At 32.2% G+C, this 11,620-nt stretch overlaps 2 protein-coding genes across 2 annotated transcripts in view; both read right to left on the reverse strand.

Annotated features, from left to right (window-relative positions):
- LOC102601605 (uncharacterized) overlaps positions 1–2,442 on the reverse strand; it is a 6,289-nt gene extending 3,847 nt beyond the window's left edge. Inside the window, exon 1 of the mRNA XM_006349447.2 lies at positions 1,853–2,442. Within this exon, the coding sequence (XP_006349509.1) occupies positions 1,853–2,352 (500 nt within the window). The 5' untranslated portion in view covers positions 2,353–2,442. The remainder of the gene's footprint in view (positions 1–1,852) is intronic.
- A 2,338-nt stretch (positions 2,443–4,780) lies between these two features.
- On the reverse strand, positions 4,781–8,183 carry LOC102601944 (actin-75). The gene is made up of 5 exons (XM_006349448.2): positions 8,058–8,183; positions 6,904–6,974; positions 6,421–6,814; positions 5,328–5,941; positions 4,781–5,131 (listed from the first exon to the last, which is right to left on the reverse strand). The coding sequence occupies exons 2-5, from the start codon at positions 6,961–6,963 to the stop codon at positions 5,066–5,068; spliced, it is 1,134 nt and encodes a 377-aa protein (XP_006349510.1). The 5' UTR covers positions 6,964–6,974; positions 8,058–8,183; the 3' UTR covers positions 4,781–5,065.
- Positions 8,184–11,620: the final 3,437 nt, after the last annotated feature.

Raw genomic sequence — 11,620 nt, forward strand, 5'->3', positions numbered from 1 at the left:
CCCCCCCCCCCCCCCCCCCCCCCCCCCTCCTTTTTTACCTTTCCTACCCTCATTATGTCTCAGTTTCTGCCAACCGGACTGGCAACTGCAGAGCTAATTTTTAGCCGTTCTTGGAGGTTTTATGGCTTATGCAATAGCACTCCCTATGGTCAACTACGAACACTTACAAATAATTCTTTTAGGAAAGGGAGTTCAGAATTGAGGTTCGAACTCTATATATAGAACTTCCTTATTCCAGTTTGGTGTCAATTGACAGTTTCTATCATTCTTATTTTGCAATCTTAAATCTCCTAAAAGTGACACGAGCTTTTAATGTTTCCGCAACAAACGGTTGAACTAATGCTTTAAGATTTTTTGGGGGTTAGCCTTATACTTGCTACTAACTTTGGAGTCAGGACTGTATTTTGTTTAAGAGTATTCACAAATTGTGTAAGAATATATCCAGATTCATTAACCAAATACTTATTTGGTGTAAAGTAAATTATGCAAGCCGCTTCTGGATGCAAATAGAATATACAAAACTTTAGAATTACTGATATGCAAGTTATCTGATTCCGGCGTCCACAATCCACATGCAGCTAGAAGTCTCCTTTCAAACAGCATATCTAACCCATGAGCCAATTACTCTCTAGGAATGACGTCATTAGTCATGTCAATTACGGGTCAATAAGACCGCATTGTGAGCGATCTTCATCAACCAACATTATGTCCAGTCAGTAGTTCACTGAGACTTGCCAGATTACATTTCATGCCAATGGACTTCTCCATCTTATCCACATAATCAGCACAACTGTGAACCCATGTCAGCAAATAGTCCAACCAGTGGTCCACGAAATGCCACATTAACAAAAATATCAGAAGGTTGTCCATTTGATTTTCAATATTCTGATTCTGTTTTTCCATCCTCTCAAGCCCAAAAGAAAAAAAAAGTGATTGATGCCAATGTCCATTTTTGGCAAATTGTGAAATATATGATCTATACATTCCAACTCAAAGGGGATTGGTGAAATATATCCAGGTTCATAATATAGCTACCTAATTAGTGTAAGCTAAATTTGGTAGCTTATTTGGAATGGTTATCTCATAAACAATAGAAGCAGGAAATGTACAAAGTGAGTCGGCATTCTACCTACAAATACACAAGGGCTGAGTGACATTGGTCTAACCCATACTCTTTTGCACCATCATTGAACAACTTTTTGGTCGAATAAAAATTCTTCTACCACGGTCAAAATTGAGAGGTCTATCATGTGGAACTAAGAAAATACTAGCAGCAAAGAGAAGTTCCAATCCTGGATAGTCTTTATCCACCATTGCTATTTATCGTCTTAGAGAAACTTCTACTTCTTGGATTTCCTAACCTAAAAGAGATTCATCATTCATGTCAATATGAGAATAAGTGTACCTACTTTCGGACCGGGGAGTTTGACATGAATCTCTTTCAGGTTAAGGAGAAGAGACGCCAGATTAAAGTTGTACATGATTAGATTAGTTGTTCGATTAAAGTTGTACATGATTAGATTAAATCAGTGGTTCAGTTTTTGTATACAAGGGGCATTCCACAAGTGTAACAGAAATGGAGATATTTTTACATTTCTCAAAATTTGGAAAAAACTCTGGTCCTCTTCTCTCACTTCATTTCTCTCTTAGAAAGTTTTTCACAGTTGATTAAGTTCATCTTTTAACAATTACAAAGCGCAAAATCTATCTCCCTCGGGAATTAGACAAATATACAGGCAGCAGTTTGTGGTCATACTTCAATCGGATAACATGAGTGCACAATCCATAGGCAATCAAAAGGAACAGTTCCAATGCAGGATTGATGGTCAAATTAGTTACATATAAATCATACCTTCTAACGTTAAGAGGACCTTCACCAGGAGATCCACTGCCACCACGAATACAAGTATTGACACATTTGACAGTGCAAATCTCTGCTTGCCTTGACTTAGGTCTTTGAATCCTCGCCTTCTTGCAATCCTTCTGACCATCAACACAATCGCCAGACAGCGTTTGCGGTACATTCGAAAATGTCTCTCCAAGTATTTCCTGCTGTGTTTCAATCTGCGCCGGCACCGCCACCGCCTCCGCTCCATTCACCGCCACAATCACCGCACATGCGGCAGCTGCCGCCAGTATCGCCGCAGTTATTGGCTTCCGCGCCTTCGTAGCAGAAAAAACGCATGTCCGTCTGTCCTGAGAAACATCGACACTGACGGTACTTGTGGCAACTGCTTGTAGTCGTTTGCGACCACTAAGTAAGCAACCATGGCCATGGCTATGGGTGACCAACCACTCTGGATAATCTACTGGAAATCTAAAGAGGGTTGAACACAAGCAATAAGTTCCCATTTGTCAAATTACAGAAATAATTCCGATTTTTGCAATTCAAATTGCATTTGTGGAAAGACCTCTACTTAGAATTTGGGTTGTTTAGCCACCTTATGTTAAAATTTTATACACTTTGGTCTGTTCTTCCTATAGTCTGTATCGGGTTAATTTCGTTTAGTAATAAACTATTTTTCGTTTCAACTATGCTCTAAAGTTTGTGATTTGTTTTATATATATCATTCCTTAATCTATTTTGGAAGTTTCTATAGTCATTTTTGAAAAATTTTACTATGGGTGAGGCCCAACCAACCAAAGTTGGAAGAGGCTCCACCCATTTTTTGACATGTGGATCGTGGGGCCCAAATTATTAGTTAAGGCTAAAAAATGAAACCAAAAGGAGAGAGAATGTAAAGTTTGAGTGGAAATTGCAAGATAATTGTGGGGCCCATATTGTACTTGTTTCATTTCCTTACTTTTTCTCTTTCCATTTTAATCTTTTCTTATACTTCTTTCTTTCTTACTTGCATTTTCTTTGTTTGCTTGCCAACTCTCTTTGTAATTTTATTTTAATAGAAAGAAACTTTAGAACTCATCGACGGATATATATATACACACATATATATATAATAAAATAATAATATATCAGATGAAATTAAATTATTATTTTTTAAATAAATTCAAAGAGATTGAAGATAGTGAAACTAAAATAAATAAATTGACTCACAAAAATGTAAAAATTCATATAATCAACCAATTGAGCTACTAAAATTCATTCGGTATTATTTATTACAAAATTCACAATTTAATTTTAATTATTTAAATTTTAGTCATTAATTTAATTTTTGAGATTTTCAATTTTAACCACCCAATTCTTAATTGCCTTGTAACTCTTCTTAATACACTCTATTTTAATTATCTAAAATAAATAATAATTCCGAAAAAATATTTTAAATAATATGAGACGGAGGGACCACAAGTTTGTATAGAACCTTTTCTCAATTAATAAATGCTAACATAATGTACATTCTCACTAGTCACTACGATAAATAATTTAACTAATGAAATAATTTATATTTTGTGTAAATGAAACGCAACATGATAAAATTAACCAACAATCATTTAATGAGATTTTCGAGTTTTCAAAACAAACGATATCACTTTCTTTTTTTCCGCTCTTTTTTCATATTGTCCTCCATTTCTTCACCCCATTGCTTTAGTAGCATTAAAGGGTTTATTTAATAGGTGATTAGAATTATGCATGTCTTCAATTTGGTATTTGACGTTAATAGTAAATTAGTTTGAAGACAATAAAAAATACACAAATCTTATCTTATCTTGTAATATAGAACTATTTTTAAAAGTAACGCGAGTTTAAAGAAAATAGAGTGTAAACAAATTTCAATATAAGAATAATATTTTTAATAGATATTCAATTCAACACGTTAAATAAATGTGGATATAAAATAGAAAATAAAAATATTGATCAACTAATAATATGACTTTTTATTCCCTTGCACTTTTTCACTTTCAATATAATATTTTAATTTATTTAATTAAAGTTGACATGGACCCCACAATTATCTTGCAATTCCCACTCAAACTTTACATTCTCTCTCCTTTTGGTTTCATTTTTTAGCCTTAACTAATAATTTGAGCCCCATGATCCACATGTCAAAAAATGGGTGGAGCCTCTTCCAACTTTGGTTGGTTGGGCCTCACCCATAGTAAAATTTTTCGTCATTTTTCAGTCTAAATATGTTCTTTTCATTAACAATTTTTCACTATAAGAAAATAATTTAATTTGAATGACAGTTAACACAATATATATTTGAACTTTTTCAATTATTCAAATCATTTCATTTGTGGTCGAATTTTTATTATATCTTCAATTAGAATCAATTTGTGTTTATTTTTTTTGAATAATTTTAAATTTGTTCAATCTTCTGAAAATACTTTATCTTTATTTGTTGTTTTTCTTCATTAGCTCTACTAATCTAAGGTCAATTTATGTATATACATGCAATCATACGTGACAACTTTAATCAAAGAAATTCATTTAGCGTATGATTATACTCTAAATTCTACAACTTTAATCTTATTGGAACATAATTTTGTTTAGAGAGACATGATATAGTAACGTTAATCCTATTAGCCTATACTTTTTATACTACTTATTTAATGCCTTAGGTCAAAAATGGATAAATCATACATATTTAGTAGTAAATGAAATGATTTGTAGCATGCTCATAACAATTAAAAATTCCCTCAAATATTCTCCTATTTGAGTTCTCCTAGGTCACGAATGTCACAAATAAAAAATATTAGAATTAAATTTAAAAGATGCATATAATAAGAACAATTTAAAACGTAATATTGATTTCTCCAAGCAAAGAGGCCTAGGAAATAATAGGCCTCACTTCCCCAGGCAAAGATTAAAAAAAACATGAAATACAACAAAACATCCTTGAGCAATGCATATAATGAAAAGCACACACTTCAAGTGAGTTGAACAACTTATTACATTAGTCCTCCTGGACTATAAAAATAAAGAAAAAAAATGAATGAGTACATGCAAATTTGACAAAATCATCATAGACAATCAAATGAAACTAGAAACCTGAAATTAGTTCAACAGGCAATAATAACTATCCAAAAGCTGATATATAAAGAAACAAAACAAAAAGAACATAGGCGTAGCGCGATATCAGAGAGACATAGATTATCTTTGCTCTGATCAGAAACACTTCCTGTGCACAATTGATGGGCCAGACTCATCAAACTCTGCCTTCGCAATCCACATCTACATTTCAAAGAACACAAATATTTTAAGCATCAATCATCACAAAGATACTGACTAACAACAACAACATACACAGTGAAATCCCACTAAGTGGAGTCTGGAGAGGGTAGAGTGTACGCAGAGAAGACCTTACCACTACCTCATGGAGGTAGAAAGGCTGTTCTCGAATATACTTAATTGAAAAACTAATGCTTACCTGCTGGAAGGTACTGAGGGATGCCAAGATGGAACCTCCAATCCACACACTGTACTTCCTTTCAGGGGGTGCAACAACCTTAATCTTCATGCTGCTAGGGGCTAACGCGGTGATCTCCTTACTCATTCTGTCAGCAATACCAGGAAACATAGTGGATCCACCACTAAGTACAATGTTCCCATACAGATCCTTCCTGATATCAACATCGCACTTCATTATAGAGTTGTATGTTGTCTCGTGGATACCAGCAGCTTCCATTCCGATTGTGGAAGGCTGGAACAGCACTTCTGGGCAACGGAAACGTTCAGCTCCAATGGTAATCACTTGGCCATCTGGCAGTTCAAAGTTCTTCTCGACAGAGCTGCTTGACTTAACCATATCCAACTCCTGCTCAAAGTCTAGAGCAATGTATGCCAGCTTCTCCTTCATGTCTCTCACAATTTCCTTCTCAGCACTGGTGGTGAATGAGTATCCACGCTCTGTGAGGATCTTTGCCAAATGCTCTGTGAGGTCACGACCAGCAAGGTCAAGACGAAGGATCGCATGAGGAAGTGCATAACCTTCGTAGATAGGAACTGTGTGGCTAACACCATCTCCGGAATCCAAAACAATACCTACAAGGCAGACAAGAATCATATACTTTTCATGTTAACCAACAACAACTTACTCAGCGTAATCCCACAAGTGGGATCTGGGAGGGTACTGTGTATGCAGACCTTACCCATACCTTGGAAGGTAGAAAGTCTATTTCCAATAGAACCTCAGCTCAAGGAAAAGCATATCAAAACATTTCGAAAACCACCCTAAGTTGCTTCTTCACTTGTTACCAAGTTAGTAAAATCATTCCACAAATTTCCTCATCTTTTCTAACACTTCTCCAGCCATACTCACAATTATCAGTAATAACTAATGACATCTCCGACAAAAATCATCAACAAAAGGGTCACTAAAAGTCATATAACTCCCCTGGTTAATACGTGACAGTACTAATATCCATGAGATCGATTCCTAGTAAGAACGGATCCTTAATTATAGAAAATTGGAACATGATCAACGTCCAAAAAAAAAGAATTACAGAATGTGAGTATCTTACCAGTAGTACGACCACTAGCATATAAAGACAGAACAGCTTGAATTGCAACATACATTGCAGGGCAATTGAATGTTTCGAACATGATTTGAGTCATTTTCTCACGATTAGCCTTTGGATTGAGAGGTGCCTCAGTGAGCAGAACCGGATGCTCTTCTGGAGCAACTCGAAGTTCATTGTAGAAAGTGTGATGCCAAATCTTCTCCATGTCATCCCAGTTATTAACAATACCATGTTCAATAGGATACTTCAATGTCAGAATACCACGTTTCGACTGAGCCTCATCTCCAACATAGGCATCCTTCTGGCCCATTCCAACCATCACTCCAGTGTGACGAGGACGTCCAACAATGCTAGGAAAAACAGCCCTCGGGGCATCATCTCCAGCAAAACCAGCCTATATATGAAACATATACTATAGCTGAGAACAGAATTTTTCGAATTTCTTCAATCAAAATGGTAATAATTGATGGTTCAATTCATTACCTTGACCATGCCGGTTCCATTGTCACAAACAAGAGGTTGAATATCATCAACATCAGCCATTTTTTATACAACTATTGAAGAACAAATAAGTTAGCAACAAATAATACCTTAGACAACAAAAATATCCTTAAACTATACGAAATAAGATTTCCAAGAAACAATTTGATACATACATACAACTAAAAAACCCAATTAAGCTCTAATCTGGTTGCATATGCAATATCTTATTCTCCTTCTGTCTCAATTTATTTGACACAATTTACTTTGTAGCCTATACAAAAAAACGATGACACATTTCTATATTTAATAACAATTTATCTTTAAAATGACAAGGATTTGTAGCTACACAAACGACCACAAATTTCAAAAGTGTTCCTTTTTTTCTTAAATTCTGTATCAAATCAAACAACATCACATAAATTGAAACTAGTATTTTACAGAGGCTAGATAAATTTCACTACAAAGTTTCCCCAGGATCTCCAAGTTCTTTGTAGTTTTCCTTTTAACATTCCAAGAAATGCTCATGGCTCAACTAAAGATTTGGAAGCTCAAATATTATTGATTTACACAAATGTTCCTTTTCTAGGCCACTATTTAGATTTTATCCCTAATTTTTTAAAGTCGCACAATGTAACCCTAGGAATTGACAAAATATTAGACTGTCGTTTCACATTTACGTAATCGTTAAAAATTTCTCATAATATTTTCAATTTGCACAACAAGGATTTCTAGAAAATCAGTCTCATAAACCAATCAATTAAAAATTCAAGAGAAGTTAAACACACATAAATAATGAAGGAAATGGCAAACAAATATATTGCAACAGAGTCACCTAACGGGAAAACGAATACATAACAATGAACCAGTAAAATTACGCTCTATGTTCTAATTTATGTGACACATTAACACGTTTCAAGTTTCAAGAGTCTAAACTTTCAATAAATGTACATATTCAAGAAAGTAATAATAGACGCAAACCACAATAATATTTACAAGACATATGAATAAAAACTTATTTGACTCTGAAAAATTGAAAGCAAATATTTCACAGATCACATGTACTAGCCGAGTTTGAGCTGGAGAAGAGTAGTAATAATAAAATGAAGAAGACGTAAAATTAATTGAAGAACATATATGATTGTTCATACACTCACCTTTTTATTTTATTTTTTCAATAAATTTAGAGGTAGAATTTGCGTGCGTATGAGTGAAATCGAAAAATGGATAGTGCTTTGTTAAGAAAGAGGAGAAAAAGAAGAAAAAGAAGAAAAAGAAGAAGAAAAACGACAAATTCGGATCTGATGATGAAGCGTTACCCTATACGTTAAAAGGTTGAGAAAAAATAGAAACGGCCACACATTAATCCACTGATTTTCCTATTATTTCTAGTCTAATAAAAATAAATTATTTAAATTTCACTTCATTAAATAATTTTTTTTTTCATTAAATAAATTATTTCATGGCTTAATACATAATTATTGAATGTTATTTACCTTGGTTTCAGTTGACATTTAGGTCCACCTTGGTTTCAGTTGACATTTAGGTCCTTAAATTTTGGATGTGTACCGGTAGACATTTTAATTTGTATAAAATTAAACAAGTAGATACACACATCTTATCTTAGGTGGCATAATACACGTAGGACACTACATAAGACACAAAATTGTTATGTAGGACGTCTTGTAGGACAATGTGTCTATTTATTCAGTTTTATACAAATTTAAATATCTATTTATGTACGATGTACACTTAAAATTAGAGGACATATATGACATGTGAAGCCAAGTTAAATGTCATAAATCATAATTATGTATTATGCCCTATTTCATCTATTATGATTGAACCATTTCGTCAATTATCGCCGTTGTTATATTACTATTAACCAATATAGCTTTTGATAAAAGAATATTTATATTTTTTAATATGAAATTTTTCTTCGTGAATTTAAATTAATTAAATTTTAAAAAAAAATACCGAACACTGAAATTAGCTACCATAGTATAACCACCGCCACAAATCAGTCATCATCACACCAAGTCAGCTCTAGGGCAAAACATTTGAATCGTTTGTTAAAGGCCCTATTTTTTTTTACATATTTATTAGCTTAATTCATTAAAAGTAAATTAATGTGTAATTTCTGTTAAATTATTTTTATAAATAAATTTTTATTTGATATGTTTTATTTAGTCATAATAAAAAAAATAATTATGTTATTACATACTAAAATTTATATATATAAAAATAAAACAATTAAAACTTAATATAAATTAGAGGGATCGATGAGGTTATGACTCGCATTTCAGCCCAAATAGCTTTTGGACAAGTCAATAACCCATCATTTATTTACTAAGTCCAATTTTATCTGCTCAAATATCTCTAATAAGCTGTTATCGGTATTGAAAATGTTTTCAGTTCCTTAATTCTGTTGCGAGAAATCATTCATTGGCAAAACAATTACTCTTCGGTCATGTCCCTAATTACTTGTCCATTTTTGAATTGACACACCTATTTATAAAACAATATGATTGACATAGTGATTTTACCATTTTACCCCTATTAATTATGAAGTGGGTGAATTAAAAATTTAAGATTTTCAAGAAGTTCTACATTTTTCAAAGTAATTAATTGAGGGTATAATAGGTTAAAAAATGGTCCTTTCTTGATTTGGACAAGTAAAAAGGACAAGTAAAAATGAAAAGGGTAATGCTAAATGGCTAGAAAATTTTGCCAAAAATTTAAAGAATTATATTATCTTTTTATTTTAAAATAAACGAATCTTTTTTTTAATTTTAATTAAAAGATATTAAAGTTAAAAGGGTAAAGTGCAAAAAGGTAAAATAACATAAATAAAATACCATTCTGGCCAAATAAAAAATCGGACAAGTAACTAGGAACAAAAGGAGTATTTGATTATGCTATTTTGGGATTTGCTTTAACCGAAGCTATTGCATTGTTTTCCTTAATGATGACCTTCTTAATCCTCCCTATCTTTTAGAAAGAAAAAAAAAGAGAGTGGAAGCGAGCTAGTCCCCGAAAATGCCCGGTACTTTAGCAATGGGGACAAGTGAAATTATTCTAAAATTTATCTGCAATCGTTATCACAAATTAAATATCTAGTTAATATTTATATATTTAATTATATAACTATAACTATTATTTTATTATTAATAGAATGTGAAAAATTCTATGTCGTTTTTTTTGTTCTTTTTTTTTTTTTTGAATATTACTTGTTTAAATGAGAGAGTAATTAATTAAAATGATTTTTTTTCTTCCATTATTAATTTGTACTGACCTTCACTTTCGTTTTTGACTTTTCCCTCGGTGTCTACTGTGTAGTTTGTTCCTTTTTCTGAATATGAATATTGTATTTTATAATTTCAACCCATTTTTTTCTAAATTGATTATTTCTTTATATCCTGTTTGATTGATTTATAGATAAAATTAAAAGACATCATATATAAATTATCATAAAGTTGAATAATTTGATACACATGTAGAATGATAAATTGTGTGCAGTATATGATAGTCTACTTGTGCATATACACACCAAAGTTGGAAAATATATATATTAATTATGTCTAAGTTAAATGACATATTTATATATTTTATCAATTTGAAAACATGACTAAACAGAGTTTTAACTTCAAAAATTTTAAATATAATAATAAAAAATTATTAAATTTTCACCATCAAACACTTACTGAAATAAGTTTATGCATATTCTAAATGAAGTTTCATTTTATGATTGATCTTCCCACGTACGCTTTTGATTGACTTACTACGTACGCTTGTGATTAGTATTATTGTCTTACACTGTAAAATGACAAACTATAGCTCAATCGTATCACGTACGTTTTTTATACTTATTACATGACCAATATGCCAAAAGAATCATTCAAATCAGAAATGATGAGCAGCCACTTGTACATATACCACTTTAGTAATTTTTGGACATATCTCTTCTTCTTTTTTGGGGGATGATCAGAAAAAATTGTGATTGTTATTTTTTTAATGCCTACTATGTAAATTTTTGTAGTGTAACAATTTTATAAATTACATTAGAGATTTAAATTGCACTAGTGTAATTTTGATGTGATAAGCTTGATTGAGAAGATGTTGATAGAGAAAATCGATTCTTAGCTTTTTTTATGAAATATCACTTGCTACACCAATTTAGTCACCCTTACGTGTTGTTGACATATACTGGTACTGAACTTTCAGGTGTTATCAGTAATTCTTTTAATGTCGATGGCATAGAAAAAATCATTGTCATTCAAAAGCGGATTCAACATTTTTTATTCATGAATTCTAACATATATATTGAGGACAAGTTTTATATATATTAAATGAAAAATTTAACATAAATACAAGGTTTGATCGTCAAAGTTATTGAGTCTTATCAAACTTGTAACTATAACGATGGTCCACCCTTGATTACCAACCACCAAAGATAGTGATGAGATAAATAAGATCTCTCCACTCCTTGGCAAGTGTCTGGAATTCGAGCGAGGGAATAAACAAAATTCGATACAAGGAGAACATTTTCCCTAGCTTTGATGTAGTGTGAATCTAAATTAATCGAGGCTCAAAATAGATATCAGACACTAAACAAAATAAAAAAGAAAAAGAATTACCATGAATGCTGACCTTCATGCTAAAAACAGTAACTATGGCTACAAATACAGCTTTATGATTGCTACTATCATTCTTGGCAGTA

This window comes from Solanum tuberosum, unplaced genomic scaffold, assembly GCF_000226075.1.
Source record: "Solanum tuberosum cultivar DM 1-3 516 R44 unplaced genomic scaffold, SolTub_3.0 scf00106, whole genome shotgun sequence".
NCBI lineage: Eukaryota > Viridiplantae > Streptophyta > Magnoliopsida > Solanales > Solanaceae > Solanum > Solanum tuberosum.